A 23441-nucleotide genomic window follows, 5' to 3' on the forward strand; every position below is an offset into this window, starting at 1 on the left:
GTCTACAAATTCAACAATATAGAATACATTCAAGAAATCAGAGTATCATGCATTTTTCTTCTATTTGATTTCATACAATTACTGCAAAATTGGAATGATAATTTATTAATTTCAAGCTTGTGGAAAATTTTACTTGGAGGAGGCCTATAAGTGTGAGGTGGGAAAATCAGAGAGCAAATTATCACTACAGAATTGGTTTTGTGTGCGAAATAAGCAAAATATGTATCCTGTGTATAAAATAATAGTTTATTCTCAAGAAAAAAAGCTTTCAGTGGATTTCTTTCTGGAGTTCTTATGCAAATAAGAAACACTTGCCCACTGAAGTACCCTGAAATGTTTTATGATACAGAATGAGTAAAAAGGTTTTAAACATGGTTGCATTTGTTTGTTGTTTTTTCTTCTCCTAACTGCTTTATCAATGTCCTAGTTTAAAGGGTACAAAGCATGTAGAAACAGAGGTTTCATTAGGTATTCCACAGATACATACCACTGTGTCACTTTGTGACCTAAAAAATAGAAGTTCTAGAAACATAGAGTCTTTTCATCTGGAAAAGACCATCGAATCTTACCATTAAATCCTATTTCTTTGTGTCTTCAGCTGCCCAGTTTTGTCTGTATGTACAGGTGGTACAGGATTGCACTTCACTCTTGCAATTTTTGGTATAATGCAAATGTTATGGAGAAAGTTACAGAGTATGGAGTAACCTAGCTTCAATAAATTCTTCAATAAATGCTTTCAAGTTTGATTTTTTAAAAAATTACTGTAGAAAATTTGTATCTAGTTTTGAGAATTACCCTAAATATGCAGCTCCTCTTCTTTGTCACCATTCCCAGGCTAATTCACTACCTTTAGGTGGGGCACATGGTTATTTGTTGGGTTTCTGCAGTTTTTCTGTGCTACTGGATAGATCTTTCTCTGCTGGACTCATGCCTGTGTTCAGTTGTCTGAAGTAATAGATTAATTAATCAATTTTAATTATATTTTCAAAGTCAAGACATAATTGCCCCTTCTTTCCCCCTTTTTTCTTGCCTTCTATTATAGTTTAAACGACTTGGAAGGAAATTGTTAATATAAACCTTGTTGTACATTGGTTGGTTGTCTTTACCAAGGCACTTTATCTGGAAAATCCCTTTCTTTGTGTTACACAGAATGAAGACTCAGCTTAAGGAAAATGGAAGGTCTCTGCCCAGGAATGTTGTCATTGAGCCATTTAGGAAGGTCTTTTTCTTCTTGACCAAACCTGCAGCTCCTCATTAGGCTAGTAGAGATCTCAATGTCCAGATTGTACAGATCTCAAGATGGGTCAATTCTGAACAGAAAGGTTGAGTAGTTGTCACTTCTTCCTGTCAAGGATTAAGTATAAACCCCAGCCTGGTTCATAGTTAAAATGAAAACCTGTGTATGCAAAACACCCTGAAAAACATTTTCTAGAAATCTGCTTGTTACTTCAGAACTTTTCTCTTTTGTCACTACAAAACTCTGGGTGTTTACCCAGTGAAGTTTGCCGCCTGTAGAGTGTTTATCTTCTTAAAATCCAGAACCTCTCCACATCAGTGGGCAAGGAGCAAGATGCTGGAGAGCAGGACACAGCCCAGAGCTCTTACAGGAGAAGCACCAGGAGTCGTTTGGATCATTAGGGAGGGGAACTGTCTCCTGCTGTGGGCTGGGAACACGGACAACAACTCCAAATCTTACTCTCTGAAGTAGAATTGAGCAACTAAAACCAGGTCAAAAAAAAAAGGATTTGGCACAGCTTAGAGGGGATTTGGCCTTGACTCAAGCAGAGGTGAGGTGGGAAATTTCTACAGTCAATCAGGTGAGGAGGTGGGGCTGAAAGTTACCCCACCCATGTAATGCTGGTGGTAATGTTTGGTGTTCATCACCTCATTCTCACCTGCCCTTTATTAAGAGGTTTACAGATTCCCTGCAGCAGGAGACTGGGGTTTAAAAACATAGAACAGTTATCTCAACTGCCATTATTACCTAGTACTCTGAAGATTACTGCTATTGGTGAAATCGGTGTGGCACTGTAAATCTTTGGTATCTGTTTAATAGGGCAGCAAAACATCGTAAAGAAAAATGTTTGAATGGCTTCTTGTTCAAACATTTCTTTACAGCTTATAGATGTCTTCAATACTTTAAATTGTTTCTTAGTCTTGGAATGAACTAACTAGCTGTTTTGAAAACAGATAGTTAGAGCTTTTGCTGTAGTCAAATACTGCTAGGTCTAGCTTCAGGGAGGTGGGGGAAAGGGACTCGTGTAGTCCTGGAATTAAACACACATCAGGTATGTTCATTTGTTGACCCTCAACCCTCTGAACTGGCAGTGTTTGAAAGGGAAGGCATAATTTTGTCTGAACTCTATGGTTTTAAAAAGTAATCGGGAATTGTATAGCATGGCTTTGTCAACAACAAAACTATTCTGTACTTTTAGTCTTTCCAGTTGTGGCCTGCGGTTCTTCAAGTTGTCACCCGAAATCATTAAGGGCAACAAAATGTTTTGCTTTATCTATTTAACTAGGAATGATGAATATTTCTTAGTGGTTGAGAAAACCCTGTGACCTTAGTGCTGATCCATTCTATCCCCCTGATTCTCATTTGTGCTTCTCCTGGGTGTAAAAACCATCTCCAGCAGAGGCTGCCTTTCTATGGGGTGCATGGATAAGTCATTGTTTTTCTGGATGTTGTTCAGGCCTCTTCCTTTCATTGTGTGTACTCTGCACCGCCTCAGAAGAGTCACTAGGATTGCCTTCATCATTACCATGGCAATAAACTTCCCCACACAGCTCCGGGGGCCGAACCCAAAGGGTTGGAAATAGCGCGAAGGAACCTGCAGAGAACAACGTGGGGAACAAACTCAGAGACAGATTTTTCTCCATAAAAATTATAGTGAAAATAACGATGGAAACTGGTAGTAGATATATTCTGAAAAACTTGTGGAAATAATCTTTTAGGAGCAATTACTCATTTCACACTGGGAATCCCACCCAAGTCAGGTCCAACTACAGCCGCTGACAGAAGTGTGGACCTGCCCTTGGAAATTTGGAGGTAGCAGGGCTTGTACAGTTAAATAATTGAATTCTGTTCATGTATTTGTCTGTTTGTCCTGGGAGCTACAGGGATTTCACCACAAGCTGTGAAATGAAGTGAAGCTTCTGCTCTTCAAATGCATTAGAGTTCATTAAAAAGTTCTTCAGAAAATTTTAATTACAAAGCTCATAAATATATGAGATACGGGTTGATGCCTTGTCTAAAGATAATCACTAAGCCATACACCTACTCCATTTGCAATGATAAAGCTAATGTTTCTGAGAACTAATTTGTCATAAAATTAAAGGTTAAAATTTTTAGTATCTAATAGAGAGACAACACTTATAAAATTATCATCTTCTGTCCTGTCAGCTGAAATACAAAATGCAGGATTCCCAGGAATACTGAAGAATGAACAGCCAATTTCTGCTACTTTTATTGCCATTGAGTAGGTCTGTTAAAAAGGAAGTCTGGTAATAAATAAATTATTTTTCTTCATCTGTGTAATTTATTTTTTAAAATGTCAGACATTAACCATTTTTTGACTCCCTATTTAACAAGAATAGAGTAGAAAATGTTGATTTATATAAAATAATCTGGAAAAAATGTATTGTTTTTTCTTATTTTCAGATTGGCAGAAGAGTTTTGTTACTTTTTTCTTTTAAAGTAAACTGAGCTGGGCTTTTGGAAACATTATATATAAATACAAGTGTTTATAACACAGAGCAAGTACAGCAGCTGGCAGTACAACACAATGGCAAATGCACAGCCTGGGAAAATGGAAAAATGTTTAGATTCTAATGATGACATCTTATCATAAATAATGCCATAGATTGCTATTCACTTAGAGAACCGGGGGAAAATTGTGCCTGCCAGAATAATCATGTGGCAAAGAGAATGTGTCAAGTCAAAGAGAAAATGTGTGGCTAAATATTTGGTCAAGGGGAAATATTTTTAGTAGCAAGATGTCCTCGTAAATTAAGCAAGATACCCATTTTTGATAGAAATACTTGGAATGTGAATAATGGGTGGCAAAATGGAATCTATTCACAGTGAGCTGTGATTTCAATAAACTGCATCACTTACCCTCTTCTGGAATTTTCTACAATGAGGTTTTTTGAGCTGTTGTTTTTAATGCTGTGTGCAGGGTTTGCTCTGGGTAGCCCAACAGCAGTTGAGAAATATGAACCAGGTGGATTAGTGCTCATCTGTGTGTGTGGCATATATGGTACTCTTAGCTTTTTGCTAAGAAATTGCTAAACCTTAAAGTTTTTTTCTGGCTTGAACACTCATATATATTTTTTTTTCCTTGGCTGTTTACTTCAGGTGTTTTAAAGTTCATTTTTGGTGTATTAAAGTAGGCTGATTCTTTCTTTAAAGCTGAAGTTGCTGCTGTCAGTGTTCATGTGCAGCTGCTAACATATCAGTGCAGTTTTAATCTCTCCAGGTTATTATTGCTGAACAAATACAGTTTCAGAAAACCAAGTGTTTCATCAGTAATCAGCAGAGCAGAGGTCTGAGTAAATAATCTGAAGGATGTTCTAAATAGTAGGGGATTAGAAGAAGAAAAAATATTCACGTATTACTTTTGATTATAGTTCTTCTGGTAGTTAGAATGTAACTTCATTTGAAATTCAGTCCTGAATGGGAACTTAATTATTCAATATCCACAGTATTAAGTTAGATAAAACTTAAAATTTTCATTACAGGCTAAAAATATTGATAATTAAAAAAAAAAAAAAGAATAACAAGGGCACTAGATCCCCAGTCTCTCAGAAGTTACTGCACTGCTTCACCTCTCCAGAGAATCCTCAGGCAGCCTCATCTGGAAAAAACTGTTTTCTATATAGCAATTATTTTTTATTTAAAAGGCTGAATGACAGGAAAATATCTGCCCTGCTATAATAATAATAATAATAATAATAATAATAATAATAATAATAATAATAATAATATAATGACAACAGCAACAATAGCATTCAGCAGGTTGTATGGCTAACTAGGCACTTAGACAAAGGGAAAACAGTCTTATGCTCACAAAGTTCTTGAGCAAAGTAAGAGGAAGAAATAACATGGAAAACTTACATTTTTCTCAAAATTTTCAAGAGAAAACTCATTTGGCTTTGGGAAGAATTCGAGTTTATGCATCCGTCCGATGTTGAGGATAATGTTTGTGCCCTTTTTGACAGGGTAGCCATCAATGACATCGTCCTGTAGCGCTTTCCGCATGATCAAGTCCACAACTGGCTGGTATCTCATGCTCTCATAAATAAAATTCTCCACAATTTTTAAGTTTGGCATGTCCTCACTTTGTATGTCTCTGTCGCCTTGTGGAATAAAGCAGATGGTGAAGAGATTAGTTGGTTAGCAATTTAATAGCTTCATTGTCCAAGTATCAGAACATTTTGGGAAGATTCTCGGGTTCTGAAGTTGTAGGAAGGGTCCAACAGCTTCTAAGGAGTTTTGTGTAGCCTTACTTGTTGAGGAAATCTGGTATATTGTTCATTAACATAAACCCTTGGTTATTAATTAACAATTTTTCACCTTCTTCTGAACACTCTGAGTCTTTGTTCTCATCAACAACAAAACTCTGGGGGTCCTTCCCTGGCTTTTGCACAAGAGAGCAGCAATGCATGACCTACAAATCTTCCAAGAGCTGACAGCAAACAGAGCCTGGGCATAGTCTGGAGCTAATTCTGTAGGGACCTTACATTTTGGCTGTGGGGTTGGTTTGGCTGGGCTCCATCCAGGCCCTGCTGAGCCCTGACAATTCCAGCTGGGATGAGAAAGTTCCAGCAGAAGTGGAAGCGGCCAGAGCTGGGGTGTGCTGCCCCTGGGAGCTTGGCTGCTGCTCCCCAAGGAGCTCAGGCTCACTGCTGGGGCACCTCTGCCACACAAAAGGCTCTTTGCCTTTCCTACCTTAGAGGGAAAGGCTTCAGAAAGAAGTAGGGAAAATGAGTAAGTGGGTACTCTCATGGGGACAGCAAAAGAAGGATTATTAAAAGTACCTCAGAAAAAGAGTAGAAGACTTGCGATACATTTTCCAGTGTTTAACAGACCAGAAGTAAATCTTAAATAAGAGTGGATGAAATTAGTTTCTATATTGGTTCAGTGTCAGGCTTTGAATGAAGACTAGAGAAGGGGAAGAATACAAATTTGGAATATCTTGATTGTATTTTGAATAGTTAGTAATTAGTACTTAGAGGAGGCCAATTTGAGATCAAAATGGATGACAGCAGAATATAATTTTAATTTTGTCTAGTCTTTCCCTTCTGGAGTCATAATGAAACTTTGAGAAGTTCTGTATTTTATCAGAACAGAGAAATACTGGTGATTAGAAGTATTTGAAACAAGTGTCCCCTTTTGCTGTTTCAGGGTAACTAGAAAATAATTTCAATGGAACTTGAGACGAATGCTGATTTTACACTGTGGTTGCTGAGGTGAGAATATGCCACATTATTTCTAATAGATTATCAATTCTGATCATTCCTATGTTATTTTATTTTACAAATTGCTCACATTTTTTCATTAGCTCTTTAATATAATCTCTCACATAAAACAGTAGTTCATATGTTTTACAGCAATCACTTCTGTTAGGAGAAAATGCTTAAAATTTTCAGATTTAGGTAAATGAAATTTGACTGCTGCAGAAGCACATTTATATTCCCACATCACTGACTTCGCAGCTCCTGCTTACCCACAACAGTTTCAATTTCTCTCATCATCTCCTCTTCCACTGTGGGGTGCTCTGCAATCAGGATTAGCATAAAGAAGAGAGTCACAGACAGAGTGTCAGGAGCAGCAATCATCATCTCCAGCACACACTGGTTCACATTCTCAGCAGTCAGATCCCCTCTGTTCTGAAAAAAAAAAAGGAAAAGGAAATTTTTGAGAAAATATTGATTGCTGAGCTCTAATGCCAACAAAGGTCCCGTAGACTGCACAATTTATTGACAGCCTATCTTGTGCTAAATAGCATTTCTTTTTTATCTTTCAGAGAAAGGCAGGAAGCTCATGTCATGATAGGTGTGGGTTGTCTTACAGAAAAGCAGAAATGTGTGTTCTTAGCTCAGGCTTCTTAGTCTACTGCATTTCCTCTCAGAGGCTGTGAGCTGTCAGAGATTAGACAACATAGGAGTTATGCAGCATTTGAAACCTTTGCAAACCAAAGACATTAAATAATACACAGGGGTTAGAGAAAGACTGAAGATGCTCAGGGATAGATGCAAGAGTTTTAGGGATGTTGTTAAAGCCATTAAATAAATATGACAAGCACCTGACCCTGAAATACAAGTATTCCTATTTGAGTCACTGCCAGAGACTCCACAGCACCAACTACTCGACATCCCTTTATGATGATGTGACTTTTAGAGAGGCATATGAAATTTAAATTGCAAAGCCTGTATTCAGGAGAATGTCAGAAAAACAAAACTAGCTGTACTTTGAGTAAATTCCCAATACCTGGGCAAAAATCAGCTGGGAGGCAAAATCCATGTGTTCATCCAACTTTTCGACAGTGGAAAGCTTTTGTCGTTTCTGTTCTATTAAGATTTCCATTGCTCCTTTAAGATCCTTGCTGGAAACAGAGGAAATCCAACATTTTGATAAGTATCTGCACCAGGGTATGACTAGGAATACAGAAATATACCAAGAAAAGCATCTAAGGATGACAGAAATTAAGTATTTAAGAATGGTTATAGGGTTCTCTGCAAAAGTAGTAATACTTAAGCAAGGTGTATTTTCTTATTACTCTTAAATAATTGCTTGTCAGTCTGGAATGAAATCTTAATCTCTTTTTATAGAATAGACTGGAAAGGAGAAAAAGGTGTCTATATACACGATCAAGGAATACATTTTTAAAATATTTATTGCCATTTCCAAAGAATTATTTAAAAAAAAGTATTTTGAAAAGCTTTTGAATGAAATCTTCAGGCTTTTCAAATGTGGATTTGTTACTATTGAGTTAGTTAATTTGTGTTTGTAGGGTAAATGTATTTAGAACTTCAATCCCCATAAAGAGCTCAGTATTTCTAAATATTTTATGTATTAGAAATAGCAAGTGTTCCTTTTTGCAAAGTTTATCAGAAGAACAATAGAAGATTTCATATCCTGTGACTGCCAGTTCTTTTTAAAGCCAGCTCTTTTTTGTTGGAAGACAGAAAACAAGATCACAAAACTGGAAGAGGCATTTTGCGTTTTTGCAAAGAGGAAAATGGCAAAATATATTTGTTCCTTATTTAAGGAAAACAACCCCAACCTTGAAACCTGGATTATCACACTAAGTATCAAGTTTTAGCTCATGAACGAGCAGTTGACTCAAAAATGCATGTTGAGAGAACCAATAAACAGGTTCCTGCTCAAGGGTTAACTCTTGGGGCTGTGCCCTGAGTACAGATGGGTTTCCTTGTTTGGATGAGCTGTAGCCCACTCTGATTGTCCCCAGCTGGACAGCACATAGAACTTCATCCTTGTGGTGGCTTTTCCTTGTCTGAACCGAACCAGTGGTCTCAGTTTAGTTTCATGTTTGAGTGTGCATGAACTGATATTTCGGTGAATAAACTGGGACTGGATAGACAAAGCTTGAAACTGCTCCAGGAATTCAGCCACTTGTACCACCAGTGACAAATCTGGTTCTGCCTTGGCTCTGCAGACAGGGCACCTCAGCAGCCACTTTTGCAAGTGTCACAATTTAGTTTCTAAAATGCAGAGGAAAACATCAAGCTTCATCATAAGAAGGAAGAAAGAATCTTATGCAAACGCTCTGTAGAAGGGTTGATACTCACACTGCATCTTTGTATTTCTTGCACAGCCAAGAAATCTTAAAAAATATGTCAGGCTTTAATAAAAGTGCTTGCCAGGCATCAAAGTAGTTTTGAATCTTAACCACAATGGCATTTTCTGAAAAGAAATGTAAAAAAAGAAAGTCAATAGTCATGAAAGAGAAAGATAAATCCTTCAGAAAAATTAATTACAAGATTGTGTTCCCTGCTCCACTAATTTAATGGGAATTTGATAAGCAACTGGTAGGTAACATTTGTAGCATACTCTAAAAAAGGTCTGGATCTTTGTGGAAACTCTTGGTAACTTGCTGCAAGGACACAGAGGTGTGTCAGCCCGACCAGGAGGGCAGAAACAACTATTGCAGAGCACTGAAATGGGCAATTTAGATGCCCTGATAATGTTATTTCTGTCATAGACTGAAGAAATAGTAGAAAACATAAATTTTTAGGTGAACTTTTCAGAAAAATAATTTTGTTTGGTGAAAAGATTTAAGATTCTTGCATGAATATAATGTAATATTGGAATTGTACCAAACTGGCGCATAAAAATCTCTTTAAATGGTACAATTCATTAAGGTGGGTGACAAGCTAATGTATACTTTTTGGCCATATAAAACACTTTTTTATAACTAACATGATAATAAATCAATTTCAATTCATTACATGGTGGTACAAGAGTATGTCCTTGCTGTGTTTTTGAGACAAACTTTTGGTGAGCGGTATCAATGGATTTTCCTTGGATATGCATTTCAGACCCATCCCAAGGCACAAAAGTGAGAGTGTCAGTACCATCCAGAGGGACCCCGAGGAAGAGCTTGTTGGATGTGTCGAGCATGATCCTCCTCATGAGGTTCAGCACGTTGATGTTCCCCAACTCCGTCGTCACCTCCTGGAGTTTGTCCAGGTGGTCGATGGTTGACTCCACACAAATCGCGATCATGCGCACCAGCCCGGGGCCGGACAGAGCTGAAACGTTCGTGCAAAACGAGCAAAAGTTTCATTAATTTCTGTACCTTCTTAACTGTGTCTTGGTGATTGATAATGGTGTCGATAGAATGGCGAACGTTACTGTGCCAGTGGCTGGTGTAAAACCCTTCTGGAACTGAACTGGTTTATTGTTCTTTGGAAGGAAAAGATTTCTTTGATAGGGATTTCAGACAAACACAACAGCATTTCAGGGAAGCTCGGCTGTGTGCGTCACAGGGATGCAGGCTCTCAGCGCACACCGAGTTACCTTTGGTGAAAAAGGGTCGAATTTCTTTCCAGTGTGCTGGGTTGTTGTTAAATATGATCCCATTCTCGTACATGCCAATGCACTGTAATCCAAGCTTGCTCCCAAATCGAGACACGTAATGCCAGTGCTTCATTACATGGAACACACTTGAGGATCTGGGGAAGGAAGGAGGAAAAAGCACCAAATAAAAAAAAAACTTTCAAAGATTGAATACAGCATTTGTATTCTGACATTTTACAGCTGCTCCCAAGTGCTGACTTGTATTCTTAATATAGCAGGAAGTACAATGCTTAGCACAAAATGTTGTCCCTTTCATATAATTAAAAATCTTGATGATCAATGCCTTCAGAATTTATATTAAAGCAGTATTTTCTTCTGTTCAGATTTAAACTATTTTTCAATTAAAATGCAAATGGTTAATGAAGGATTTTAAATTGAATAGTGTGTATACATAGAAATGTGTCAATTTTTATGATACACTAAGACAGGGCCCAATGTCAGATATTTCAGAGGATGAGGTAAAATATTTGATGTGCACTAAATTACAGCTTTACTTTTGTCTAGTCAATGCTATGTATTCTTTTGTAGCTCTGTGGTCATTCCCAGACACATACTGAAAGCATAAAAATACATTCATCACTTAAATATGCATCATCGTAATACGATGGGATATGTGGGATAAATAATAAATATTCTTGAAGAGGCACATAATGGAAATCCATGATATGCGTAATTATATTTACAGTCAGCAAGATTAATTTGCTGGCGCTGGCAGACAGCATTCTTGCTTTAAGATATAATTTCCTTTAGAGGGAGCCAACATTTCAGAAATGTGGATGTGATGAAACACTGATCAAAGAGAATCCAACCAAAAGAAAGAACATCAGAACAAAGATTTGAAATGAAACTAAACGTTTCTTTCTTTACTTTGTAGTCTATGGGCCAAGACCCAGACTACTAACATGGATTTAGTTTAATTTCTCAGTCAGTTGATGTAAATGTGACTTTTGCTATTGACTGCAAATGTTCTTGGTTTCACAGTTTTGCACATCCTGGAGATAAAGTTAACATTGAAGTTTTTTCCCATGTCAGGGCACACCATCTGTATTTCCCTGAACATGAAAGATGGTGCTGAATCCTGACAGCTGTTCCCAGAAAGGAGGAGATGCAGCAGGCTCATTTTCCTTCCTCCCATCCCATGTGTCTATGCAGGAGAGTCATCATAATGTTTCAAGGAAGGGTTTTGTCAAGAGACCTTGCATAAGCAAGTTTTCCTTATGAAACTATTTAATGAAGTCCTCCAAAAGACATCAGCTGTTGCTGTTGTAAGCAAGACTTCAAGTCCTTCCCTCTGTGCATTAGCACCTCAGTATTAGATTTGGTGCTAAAAGTTCAGATGACAGTGGTGAAAAAAGATGAAATTGGCTTTCTTTTACAGAAGCCAGGTTATGTTTAGTTTTGCAGTGAACTTAGGATCCACTGAAAATTTTATTCTATGTTCTTGCTTTAAAAAAGTTAAATACTTGTTTTCTATGTACAATTATTTAAAGCAAAAAAATGTCTGAAGGAAAACAATGTAAATCTAGCATTGTTTACCTAATGAAAGTATGAATTAATTGACATTGTTACCTAAAAAGGTTCTGATTCTTTATCAGTTACACGTGGTAAACCTTTTACTACTCTTTTTCTTTCTTTTCTCTTTAGTGGCATGACTTATAATAATCCAGTGTAAGAAGTAAGCAATCATCCACTGGAACTAATAAAATGATAGACTGAAGTTTAGCATTATGTTTTAATACTGTGCATAATTGAAGCCTGTGAATAATCCCATTAATTGGAGTGGAATTGCTCCTAATACTGCAATGCTGTATTTGCTTCGTTAAATCATTGAATTGGAGCCATAACCTTCAAGCATTTACTTCCACTTTGAAGAGAAACTTAGAAACACGGAAAACAAAAATTTGGCTTAATCCCACATTGCAGTCAGCCTAGATCCCTAAACTGAATGTTATCTTAATAATAAATGGAATGGTAAATTATTTTTAGGATTCAGCCAGAGCACTTTCTTTTACACAAAAAAAATACTAGGAGAATTCACCAAAACATCAGTAGCAGAGTCTTTAAACAAACACAAGATTAGTAAAAGGTCTGTGAATAGCAGAAAGTAAAGGGTTTTTGTTAGGACAAATTTTGAAAATAACAAATTCAATTCTACTTCAGAAAAAAGTAGCAAAGAGGTTGTAAAGTCACAAAGCCTTTCAAGTTACTAAGTATAAAAAAATAAAGATTTACTTGCTAATTATAAATGTTTCTTCACCGCTGATCCAAACTCTCACAAATTCTCCATATGTCTTATTGTAGTAGTTGCAGGCATTCCCTACTCCCATCCAGAGAAATCTCCCATGTGAGAGGAGGGGACCGATTCCCATACAGTATCCTGGCCCTAAGAAACAGGGTAAGAGAGGTTTGGTCTCAGCAGTGCTCACAGATGTGAAAACACCTCTGAGCATCTCCCTTTTGAAAGGAGGTTTCTCACTTGACAGCCCCAGTCTGTGCTGGGCACTTCACACAAACAGCCCTGGTCTGGAACTGTCTCAGGAGCTGCAGCTGTGCTGGTGAAGTCCCAATATCTGAGGACTCCTCTAATGCTTTCAGTGGTACCCACAACAAACATTCAGTGCTGCTCTGTACAACCTCCAGCTGCTGCTCGCTTTTGGAGGGACAGTGGCTCCATCCTAGAAAGAAGAAATGCTCTTCTGGGCAAAGGTCTTTTCCCAGAATTTCGTTCAGGAGTCACCGTACTGGCTTGGGGTGATTCTGGTCCAGCCCCTGTGGGAGATTGTGCACTGCCCTCCTACATGCAGCAGGGCACTGCATCTGGTGAAAAATAAGATGAGCCATTACTGTCTAAACGAGCCCCCAAAACATGACAGAAGAGAAAGGGAATTCAATGTTGTTCAGCTCTGGAGGGTTTTCAGTGCTAAAGATAGAGAAGGATCGATACCCTACTAAAATCTGAACAGCTTCTTAGATAACTGTTTGGACTTAAGGCAATTTAGAGTGACTTAAACTTCAAAACATGTAAAAAGTAGTTTATAATGCACATAAAAATGAGAACATCTTGAGTTTGTAAAATAGTATTGTATCTTTCTAACATACACAAAATAAAGCTGAAAACTAAGTGTCATATGGCCAAGCCACAATTATAGAAGTTCTGAAGTTAGAATAAGCCTGATATCCTTTATCATGAGTTTTTTAAAAACTGCATTATTTAAACTGAATCATAGTTGTCATAACATGATTATTCAGCATTAATTTGTCACTTAAATTTGAGAAACAAACAAAAATTACTCTGAAAACTTTTATGCAGCACAACAGCCACAAAAGTTAATTTACCTGGTATTGATGAAGTCTCTTCATGATTCCATATTAGAAAGAGAAAGCACATGAGGATGAGTATGGGCACTGTGGCCACAGGCATTGTGTCTGGTACCAGGGTGGTGATGTTGTAGTGCATTGGATTCAGGGTCTCCAGCACCATCTCTTCAAAGAGGCTTTGCTTCAAAAAGAGAGAGAGAAGGGAGGGGAGAGGCAGAGGCTGTCAAAGCTCAGATGTGTTCAGCTTTGCTTGGTACCTCTCACCCCCTTTGTAGTTCCTACAAATGAGCAAACCAGCTCTGGACGTGGCTTTATAATGAGTGACTGCCTGGTGCTTGCTGGGCCAAGCTTCATCACAAGTCAAGACAGACATGAAGCAGATACTTTTTTTGCTTAGGAATAACAAAGGTTTTCTGACCTTGATGTTGAGGCATAGTTTTGGATATTTTGGCTGACAGACCTTTTATCTCTGATATCGACTTGGCTGGCCAACGCTGAGGTTTACTCCTTGCAAACCTCTAACCAAAACACAAGAAATGAAACTTTCAGCACATGTGGAAGCATTGAAGGAGTTCACTTGCCAGCTTTTGTCTGTCTTACTTAGCTGTTCCCTTCCTGCATGCCTGTAGTGCCAGAGGTCCTGCGTTTCCAGAATAACTATGGTAGTTTGCAATGATTCAGATAAAGTACCCCAGTACCACAGTTTTTTGTTTGAAACATGTATTATAGCTTTTTTTACTGCCAGCCTTTGAGTGTAACATAATGTAATATAACGTAATGCATTTCTTTATGGGTTTTCTGTTAAATACTTTGAAATATATAACATATGCCATAACAAACAGGATCACAGATTGTCTGTTGCCATATTTTTTACTCAGGCTGTAACCAGCACTCAGTACAGGAAAGAAAACTCAAGGACAGCCAACAGGTCACTTCTGCATAAAGGGAATAAAAGGATTAATTCAAAGGTTTTTTTGCATACTATTGAATTAAATAATAAAATATAAGACATTGTTGTTCCTGAGAAGGAATATGTGTGAGGAGGAATGTGAGAAAGAACTCATTTAACCACAGAAAGATACTGCTTGAACCTGCACAATATTTTATTCATAAAACATCTTAATTCTGCTCTGGCAATAACTTGGAAGAGATTTGTTTTGCTTCTTCCTGCAACATTATTTCAAATTTAAAGGATATATTTACCTAGCAGGAAGCTTTCAGATACAGCTGACTTTCAGCAAGTGCTTTCTTGTTTGTCTTGTGCTTTGGTGTCACATAGAAGAAAAAAAGAGAGCTTGCTTTATAGTGACCATCAGTGCTATAATTATGCTAAACTAGGCCAAGAATGGGATAGATGCTTTCGAGATAGTGAGAGCCCTGGTGTTTATGGTCGAAGGAGGAAATGCATGGGATGTAGCAAGGGAATATGGGGAAAGGGAGTGAGAGGTGGTTTAAAACCTTGCAGGTGCATGCAATGCTCTCTTGTGGATGTTTTGTGTGCCAGGCTTCTGGGGTTTTTATGATCCAAAATGACCAATCTGCCAGGTGGTCTTTCAGAAACATCCCTGCTATTGCAATAGGGAGCAGCCCACCCCTTCTGAGAGTGCCAGGGACAGGTCACATCCTGGGCACATCCAGCTGTTGTATTGTCTTGCACGTTGAGGATAAAAGTTTGTAATCAAAAGTGTTTTTATCATGTATTTAGTAGTTTCAATTTCCTTGAGTGCTATTCCTTACCACAACAAAGGCATGCCTGTGTATACTTAATATTTTATCAACTTCTTTCCCTTTCACTAATATGAGTTTACAGCATTATAGAGGGAAATAGCCACACTTGGGGGGTATAGTTCCATTTTTATGTTGCTTTCTCTCTGAGTCTGCATAAACTTCACGTTCATACTCCATTGACAGAGAGAGGCTCTGATGTGCATTTTTTTTCTGTTTGTTTTTTTTCTTTCATCTCCAAGACATTCTGGTGTGTGTACAGTGGTTTCACTGCCTCATATTCTCAGTGGGGACAAGTGTGGAGCTGGTTATGCATTTGGGTTCTGTGAAATAAACCAAATTTTACCTCCCAATGTGTATCTGTGAATATTTTATCTGCTGGATGAGCTCTGGTAGAGTTGAGGGTCCTGATATGTTTTCACAGTGTACTTTGCAAGTATGAGTCTCCCCCTTTTATTTTCTAAAAATCAGCCCTGAGTTTTGATCTTGTTCAGCTCTTAAATACTCACAGCTAAAGCTTATCATTGTTTTGACAGTGGAATGCAGGCAGGTTGCTGTTTTTTCAAAATATACAGATAGCAATGGTTTAGATTCTTGGTTGCCCCAGCTCCATAATTTTATAGTTTTTAGTAAAAGAATTTTTTCTTGTTCTATGTCCAACACATCAGTGTGCACCTTGCTGTTACATTTATAATTTTAATATCTTGGATTGTGCTGTCATGTAGATAAAAGTATTAAAAGCAAAGTATTACATTTGAATCCTTTTTAGAGTCTTGGCCTGATCTAAAACAGTCTTTAGACAAAGACCTTAAACTGTTAACATGTCCTGTGTTGAGAAGTTTGCTTCATTTCAATGAGTATGATTGAAGCAGACTTTCAGGGCTTACATTTTTAACCTCTTTTTTTCATTGCAAAAGCCAGCTGGGCCATGAAAATACTTAAAAATTCTTCAACTCAACTGCTTATCAGACTTTTTATCCATTGCATCTTTTAAGAACTGCCTATGAGTTAAGTCTTAACTCAAAAAACCTCAGCCAAACCCATTTGGGTAGGAAGTAGTCACTGAGCAGAATGAAAAAGTTAGAAATGGAACTGAGTTAGAATGCCCTCTCTGCATGAAAGAAAGTTTCTCTAGTCTTGCTCATTTTGTCTTTTCTGCTGTAGGTAATTTTCCTTTCCTTGCAGCTGGTTGGGGTGTCTCAGATCAGAGGGGTTTCCTGGTTCTGATTGTTACTTCTGTGGTGGAGGAGGGATGAGGCAAAAAAAAAGCTTTTAAAATCCCACTATCTAGTGGGGGGAAAGAGACTTATTATAGGAAAGTGCTTTTGTGACAGAATAGATGGATGTGCACAGGCTATCTGGCCTGACAGCAATTACAGATCTCAACACCTGGGAAAGGCAGCTGCCAGCAGAGAACCCTTTAGATTTCTGATTTTTGAGTCTTGGCTACAAAGCACTAGGAGAATATTCTAGGTTCTGTTAAATGTTTTGTTGCTAAAGGTAATGTGAGGAATAATGTCAAGGTCCAGAGTAAAGAGAAAAGCTCGTATATCTAAAGGACAGCTGTATTGACACCTCTTATTCTGGTTAGAGTTTTGTACTTAATGACTCTGTCTGAAAAAGAGCAGTTTCATAAAACCATATTATAGAATTGCAGCTGAAAATCTGTCTTGATTTTAGAAGGAGTTCATAAAAATGCCCGGTAACTCTTGAAGAGCCATTCTTGTGTCCTGGAGTTGTTTCCTTTGGAGTGGTTCATCTGTCAGGAGAGAAAAAGTTCTGCCACTTGTTATAAATTCCCAAGTATTTTTAACCCATATTAGCAGCATATGAAGCAACTTATATAGGTTTAAACAGTTTGGAAAAATAAAAACTTATTTCACACAAAACCCATTTAGTTTTACAGATGTGCTCCCATTGTACCACAATGTTTGCCAATGTTGATAGAGACTGAAGGAACACAGTACCTCTGAAAAAACAAAAGACCAGTAGATCTTAACAGATTTGAAGCAGATATTTATCACCAGGTGTACAGCATATGTCACATCCTTGACTGAGGGACTGTCTTGTTTCCTTGAAGGGCTGTGGGGTTTAAAGCTGAGAACACATCAGGAGGCTTTTTTAAACTTGAGAGTGCTTGCCATTCCTTGTAAGGTGAGAGATAAATTACTCTGTAAGCATCAGGCTGCACATTTATTTAGTGTCACCCTGGGTTATGTGGTCTCTTCTAATTCTTTAATTCTCTCAGGATGCAATGGGGATGTTTGAGACTGAGAGTTTCCCATCACAATCTATTGGTTATCTCTTATTGCACTGCTCTTGTCACAATTTTTGTCTTTGATCTACAGTACTTTTTTCTTAATTACTTTTCATTTGTTTTATTACTTAATTATATTTATCCCTTAATAAGTTTTCACTGTGCTTTAGTTGCCTGATCCTTTGCATCTGTCACACATCTCTCATTGCAGACAGGTTTGCAGTCCCAATGTGCAGAGCAGACATTTTAAAGTTAAGATGTTTTCATTACTCTGTTTCTGAAGCACTCTGCCTTGTTTAGGACTCTTTTCTACTTTTAACTCAATCCTCTGCATCTCAAAAGGAAGATAAATATAGTAAAATGTGAAAATGAGGGAATAAAGCCCTTTTTCAGTAATTTTCTAGAGCTGGAGTCAGTGGGCTGGAATTTGTGTAGCTGTAGAGGTCTATCACATCTAATTACTATGTAAATGTATTCTAGCAGTGTGGAATGATTATTACAGCCTTGTAGAATAATAATCCTGTACCACTTGATTACTATGAAATCTAATCTAAATAGCACTTACAACTTCATCTGTTGTTTAGGTTAGAGGAGGAGGAGGAGGAGGAAGAGAGGAGGAAGAGATGACAGCTTTCAGCAGAAGCTTGGAAGTGGGAATTGAGTAATGATCATCCTGGCATCTAAAGGGGCTCTCGACAAGTAAATGAGGAGGTAGGAACCTAATGTTGTGTCAGAGGGCAAGGGAAAGAGAAATACAGAACACAGCCATGATTTTGTGGAGTTGAGAAAACGTCTGTACCATGAGATCAGAAAGACTGCTACATTCGATGCTTTTGCTATTATTTGGAATTTAATTTTTTAATTTTGGTGAGTGTTCTGATGGGGTTACCTCGTTTCACAGCTGAATAGGATCTATCCCTAGAGCTTGCTTCTCTGAGATTTTAAGTTCTGTCAGCTGCCTTTGAAAGCTCTTGTAAAATGTTATCAAAGTACTGGTGGTGGCCACAACTGTGTCTGCTCCAGTGTCCACAACACTCAATTTCTTGTCACCCTTTCTATCAAGATGTACACTGAATTCCAAGATGCAGAACAGTTTGGAATTACAAACTTACAATTACCATTGTAAATGTTGAAATTCCTGCTGTCTGGAGTCAGTTTGGTCAATCAGTTTTCTTAGCACCACCCAGTGCTGGCATGTAACTGGAAATGAACTGGTCACTAAACCCTCTGCCAGGGAAATGAATGCATCCCAAACATCTTCTATAAATGTAGGACTCCATTTGAGTATTACTCTTGGTTTGGATTGCTGCAGTAGGAGCGGTGCCTCTTGTTTGTGCCTTTATATGGTGGCTGAGGTGGGATTTGGAAAAACAACTTGCCAGCTTTAGCACTTTTCACAGAAGGCCTTGCTGCTGCTTGGGAACCACCACAATGTCCATGAAAGTACCCTCATGTACATGAGATGGTGCAAGGGCTCCATCTGAAACAAAGCATCTCCTGAAGCACACCAAGTGTGCAGGGGTTTGTAAAGAGCTGTGCAAACTTCTGCAGGCTGGAATTCACCTCCTGGCAACCTCAAAGTTTCATTACAACTCCACAAGCTCTAATTAATTCAAAACTAACCAGAAAGTGAGTTGTGGATGGCAACTGAAATCTCTCTAAAGTGCTTTTTATCAGACTCCTTGTTATGACTGTGGCAAAGCAGACCTGTGCGTGTGAGGAGGGTTTTCTCTAGGTAGCTGCTGTTGGCTTCTGTTACTACAGGGTAGGTGTTTTGTTTCTAATTTCTTAAATAAAAACCAGCTCTCTCTACCATAGTCATGTTTCTGCTGTACTTTTACTGCTAGCAAATACCTTCATCAATTTCAGCAAAAAGTTAGCTGACACAGAAGGGACGACTCTCTAAGAAATATGAATTATTTTTTACTTTTTTTCCTCTGGCTATAAATATAATGTATTCTATCAAAGTATGCAAATTGATCCTGAAGAAAAGTTTACCTGAATATTTGAAAAAAACAAGACTAAGAAAGAATGCACAACAATTCTCAAACCATTCTTTTTGCTAATGACTTTATTAATCAGATATTATTAAATGAGATATAGCAGCTGGAAGAAAGACAGCACTTTTCCAAAACAAACACCAGCTGAGATATATCGAGCTTTGGTAAAATAACAAAAATGCCCAGGGTCAGTTCCAGATTTGTTCTACCTGATTTTTATCCTCACTTTTTTTTTACCTCATTTTTTAAACCTCACAATCCATTTTTCCATGCTGTGACAATGATGCTTGGAAATGTCAGTTTGTCCAAAATTCTCAACTTTCAAACTAATTCTGCATTGCTCTGCAGCAGAAGCAGGCAGTGTCTGTCCCATGCTGTGTATTCTGCCATAACTTTTTTGTGGCACGCGTGAAAAAAATCCACTTGAGAGTCAAAAGAATTAAATCAGACACCACAGAAACACTGAACAGGTTTGGGTTGTTTTATCCAGGGGGCCTGTATCCATAAAAACTGAAATGATTTAATATTTTTTGATGTAATGTAAACAGCTTGAAAGGTTGCATGAAGTTAATACTCTTTCTTAGGATAGGTATTCTGCAAGAACACTGTGCTGTTTCTTAAAACAGAAACTTTGTAGAATGCTTGCAAAATATATAGCATATTACTGTTGTTTTACTACCAAGAATTTGGTCAAAGACCTGCATATTTTCTACTAAAAAAGAAAAATCTCTTTTTAGATAGTGACAGCATATAATTTCCACAAAGATAATTACAGTAGCAGATAAAAGCAGCTCCAGAAGGCATACTTCCCACTCAAAACAAAAATAAATCCCATTTATGTAATGTCCTACCCATTCTGTTGGAAGAAAAATGTTAGAATATGAATTGAAAATTTACCTGTGTCTTCCTGTTACTTCTGGATTTCTGCCGGTGGAGAGTGCTATCCTGGTGCTATCCTGGCTCCTGATGTGCTCCTCTTAAAGGTCTGGATAGGTTTTCTGGTGATCACTCTCTGTAGCATCTTTTATGCAGGTGCTTCTTGTTGCTAAGAGATCAGTTGCTTGGAGATGGAAGTTTGTTTATTGTAATAGATCACGGGCTGTTGCTTTGAAAAGAAAATTTTGTAATTTTACCTCTACAGCTCAGTGTATCTGCTGCAAAACAGCCAGAGATACACATGCCTAGGGCTGGTTAGAATTGAGACTGAAGAGTAAAACAGAGAAGTAAACAAAGTTTATAGTTTGTGTTTAGTGGCTCTGAACAAGGAAACAAATTTGTCATTTAACTGGAGATACAACTAGCGGAAATTATATTAAGACTTTGCCAAGTATCTAAAGGTATTTTCAATTTCCAACAGCGAGGCAGTCCAAAAGTTTTATTTTGAAATCAGAATGTATGAAGTTGTCATAGCATTGTCTAGGACACAATCCCTCACTGACACTGGGGAGGACTGGCTGCTGTCCCGTGTACTTCTGTAGGTGCTCTTTGCTTTGTGCTCCCAGCTGGTTTGAGAACTCCTCCGAATTATTATACAAACTAAGGCTGTAAACTCTGCTTTGCAGTTCTTTTTTTTTTGCTGTAGTTTAGGGCAACTCAAACAAACTTAACTTCCAATTGTTTTGAAGACCTGCATTATGTGATTACAGGAAACGTTAATGTCCAAAGATCTGTTAGAAGAGGTGTTGACACAGAAGCATGAATAAGGTACTTGTGCCTGTTACTGGTTTGAAGCAAGAGAAGTCCAAATTGTCTCAATGTTTGCAATGGGAAGTCCTGGCAGGCTCAGCTGCCTTTTCTGTAAGGTTATCCCATGAGTCCAAACAGACTGTTTTGGGAAATAGGTCAAAATCATCTTTTTTTTTTTTTTTTTGCTTACTACTCTCTAGTTTAGAAAATTCAGTGACTCAGTTCTGTTTCCAGCAAGGCTGTGTTATATCCTGTGTCAGTAAGACACTGTGCATCCTTGTCTTCCACTGGCCACAAATGTAAAAGATTCTCATAAAATGCTTTCATTCTTCTTTTTCTGAATCCAACCAAAGCTTTAGTACTAGCATTTTTTAAATAAGAAAACTAATGGGGAAAGGGGTCTCGCATTTAAAGAACTGTGATCTCACTTAGAACAAAAGGTATTTAAGGGTTATGTACAATAGTTCCAGTGATGGACTATTTTTAACTAGGGGAAGGATTAAAGAGACCTAGAATTCTTTTGAATGCAAAATCTCTTTTGAGAAGCCTTTCTTTAAGTAAGTAAATAAATAATGCAGACAGTTTGGGGAGAATAAGGACTGAATTCATGCACAAATTCTTGTGACGTTACTTCAACCCTGCGGAAGAGACTCAGATTAGACAAGCAGAAACAAATATTTGAATTGGAGAACTGAATTTTGTTCTTTTTCCATGTGTACACAGGCTTCCATATCTATTTATTATGCAGAGACTTGTTTACAGTACAAGCAAAAGTGGGCAGAACTTCAGTTCCATTGTGTTCTGGACACAGAGCTGGACACAGTAATGGTTACAACCTGTGGAATAATGTCTGATAATCTGAAAGTGTTACAATTACATTGTTTTATTTCAAAAAGACATGATAGCTGGTTGTAACTTTTGGGCCTACCTAAAAGTTATGGGGAAGGTCATGCATTAGGTTGTTTTTGTTTGTTTCTTTTTCTTTCTTCAATTTTTTTCTTTTCTTTGTTTTGTTTTGCTTTGTTTTGTTTTTGCTTTTACAAGCCAACTGTATGTTCTTACTGCTTGTAAACCAGGGATATTTGCATTCTGGAGGAGCTGGGTTTTGGGGCTGCTTTTGGTCCATTGCATGATGCCTTTCTTATAGATTCTTAATGCAGGCAAGCTAATATAAGTGATCACTTCTGAAGCAGATGGGTGATTGTTTCAGAGACACCAAATTAAGAAAGCTTCGTATGAGAAAGCTCTCATAGAAAGTTCCCAGCTCTTTCCCATAACTTGGAACTGGTTTATGGCATTTAGTGGTGTGATTTCAGCTGCTGAGAAGAACAACAGCTTGTGTTGAACTTTCCATGCTGCTTTGCTGGTTGTGCTTTACTTGGAAGCACCTAAATCCTTAGATATTCTTTATTATGTATGCACAAAATAAACTACTTAAGCAGTCATTTTTCAAAGGTCATCAGAATGGTGAGTTTAGTGAAATAAGAAGTTAATATAAGAAATGTGAAACAAATTCAGTTTTTTTCTTTGTCAGCAAATGTTGATAGAAGTTATGGGGAGACAAAGAATGGCCAGTTTCTCAGCACATTTTTATTCTTTGCTCTATGATAATTTATTTAACCAAAAGTACATGTCTAAAAATGAAAAAATCTGTTAAAGTTTTTGTTGGAGCTCCTTCTTCTGACAGTGGTATGTATCTACTTACTGATACAAGGAATTTATGCATGAATTCAGGGCTAGGAAGCTGATTAAGATGGTCATGAAGTAATCTCAAAAGGGGTAAAATAGCATGAAAATGATTGTTTATATTTAAATTTGGTTTTGTCAGGACTGACTTCTGTGGGATGCCACTTTAAATCGAATAATATTTCCATATAGCACAGAAAATATATCTTTCTCTCATGCCAAAGAATTCCTGGAACTTTGCATAATGCAACCAGAATGATTGGACTTGTTGTTCACTACAAAGGTCTATGTTGAATACTACAAATTCTTCAGAGCTTGAGTAGGCATTCACTGAATTAACAAAGTTGGGTTTTATACCATTAAACAAAAATAAAGCAAGAATTTAATTTTTTATTTTTTTTTTTCCCTACAGATTTCACAATAGGCTGTTGAGGGAAAAGGCTGCAAAATGCCTTTCATAGCTGAGCAGAAGGGTATGTAACCTTCTAGAGACCCCATGGCTCATATGATAACACTGATTAGAGCTGGGTTTTAGGGGTAAGAGCTTGAATCTCTCCCAGAAACTGTTCAGAAAGAAAATTGCTTACTTTAAATCAGTGGCAACAAAATCACTGGTATCAGAATCAATATTGTGAAACTGCTCAGATGGGCTCAGGCTCAGATC

At 37.6% G+C, this 23441-nt stretch overlaps 1 protein-coding gene across 1 annotated transcript; it reads right to left on the reverse strand.

Annotated features, from left to right (window-relative positions):
• Nucleotides 1-2564: 2564 nt before the first annotated feature.
• On the reverse strand, nucleotides 2565-13730 carry LOC134049207 (aromatase). The gene is made up of 9 exons (XM_062501455.1): nucleotides 13442-13730; nucleotides 12338-12488; nucleotides 10046-10200; nucleotides 9601-9777; nucleotides 8815-8929; nucleotides 7493-7607; nucleotides 6729-6891; nucleotides 5117-5358; nucleotides 2565-2831 (listed from the first exon to the last, which is right to left on the reverse strand). The coding sequence occupies exons 1-9, from the start codon at nucleotides 13584-13586 to the stop codon at nucleotides 2565-2567; spliced, it is 1530 nt and encodes a 509-aa protein (XP_062357439.1). The 5' UTR covers nucleotides 13587-13730.
• Nucleotides 13731-23441: the final 9711 nt, after the last annotated feature.

This window comes from Cinclus cinclus, chromosome 13, assembly GCF_963662255.1.
Source record: "Cinclus cinclus chromosome 13, bCinCin1.1, whole genome shotgun sequence".
In the NCBI taxonomy this organism is placed as follows: domain Eukaryota; kingdom Metazoa; phylum Chordata; class Aves; order Passeriformes; family Cinclidae; genus Cinclus; species Cinclus cinclus.

Excerpts from the sequence above, each read along its gene's own strand:
- LOC134049207 (XM_062501455.1), bottom strand. The coding sequence starts at position 13,586 with ATGGTGCTGGAGACCCTGAATCCAATGCACTACAACATCACCACCCTG. Across the intron at positions 8,930-9,600 it reads CCTCGGGGTCCCTCTGGATG|AAAATGCCATTGTGGTTAAG; the intron begins GTACTGACACTC and ends ATTTCTTTTCAG. Across the intron at positions 6,892-7,492 it reads CCCAGCTGATTTTTGCCCAG|AACAGAGGGGATCTGACTGC; the intron begins GTATTGGGAATT and ends TTTTTTTTTCAG.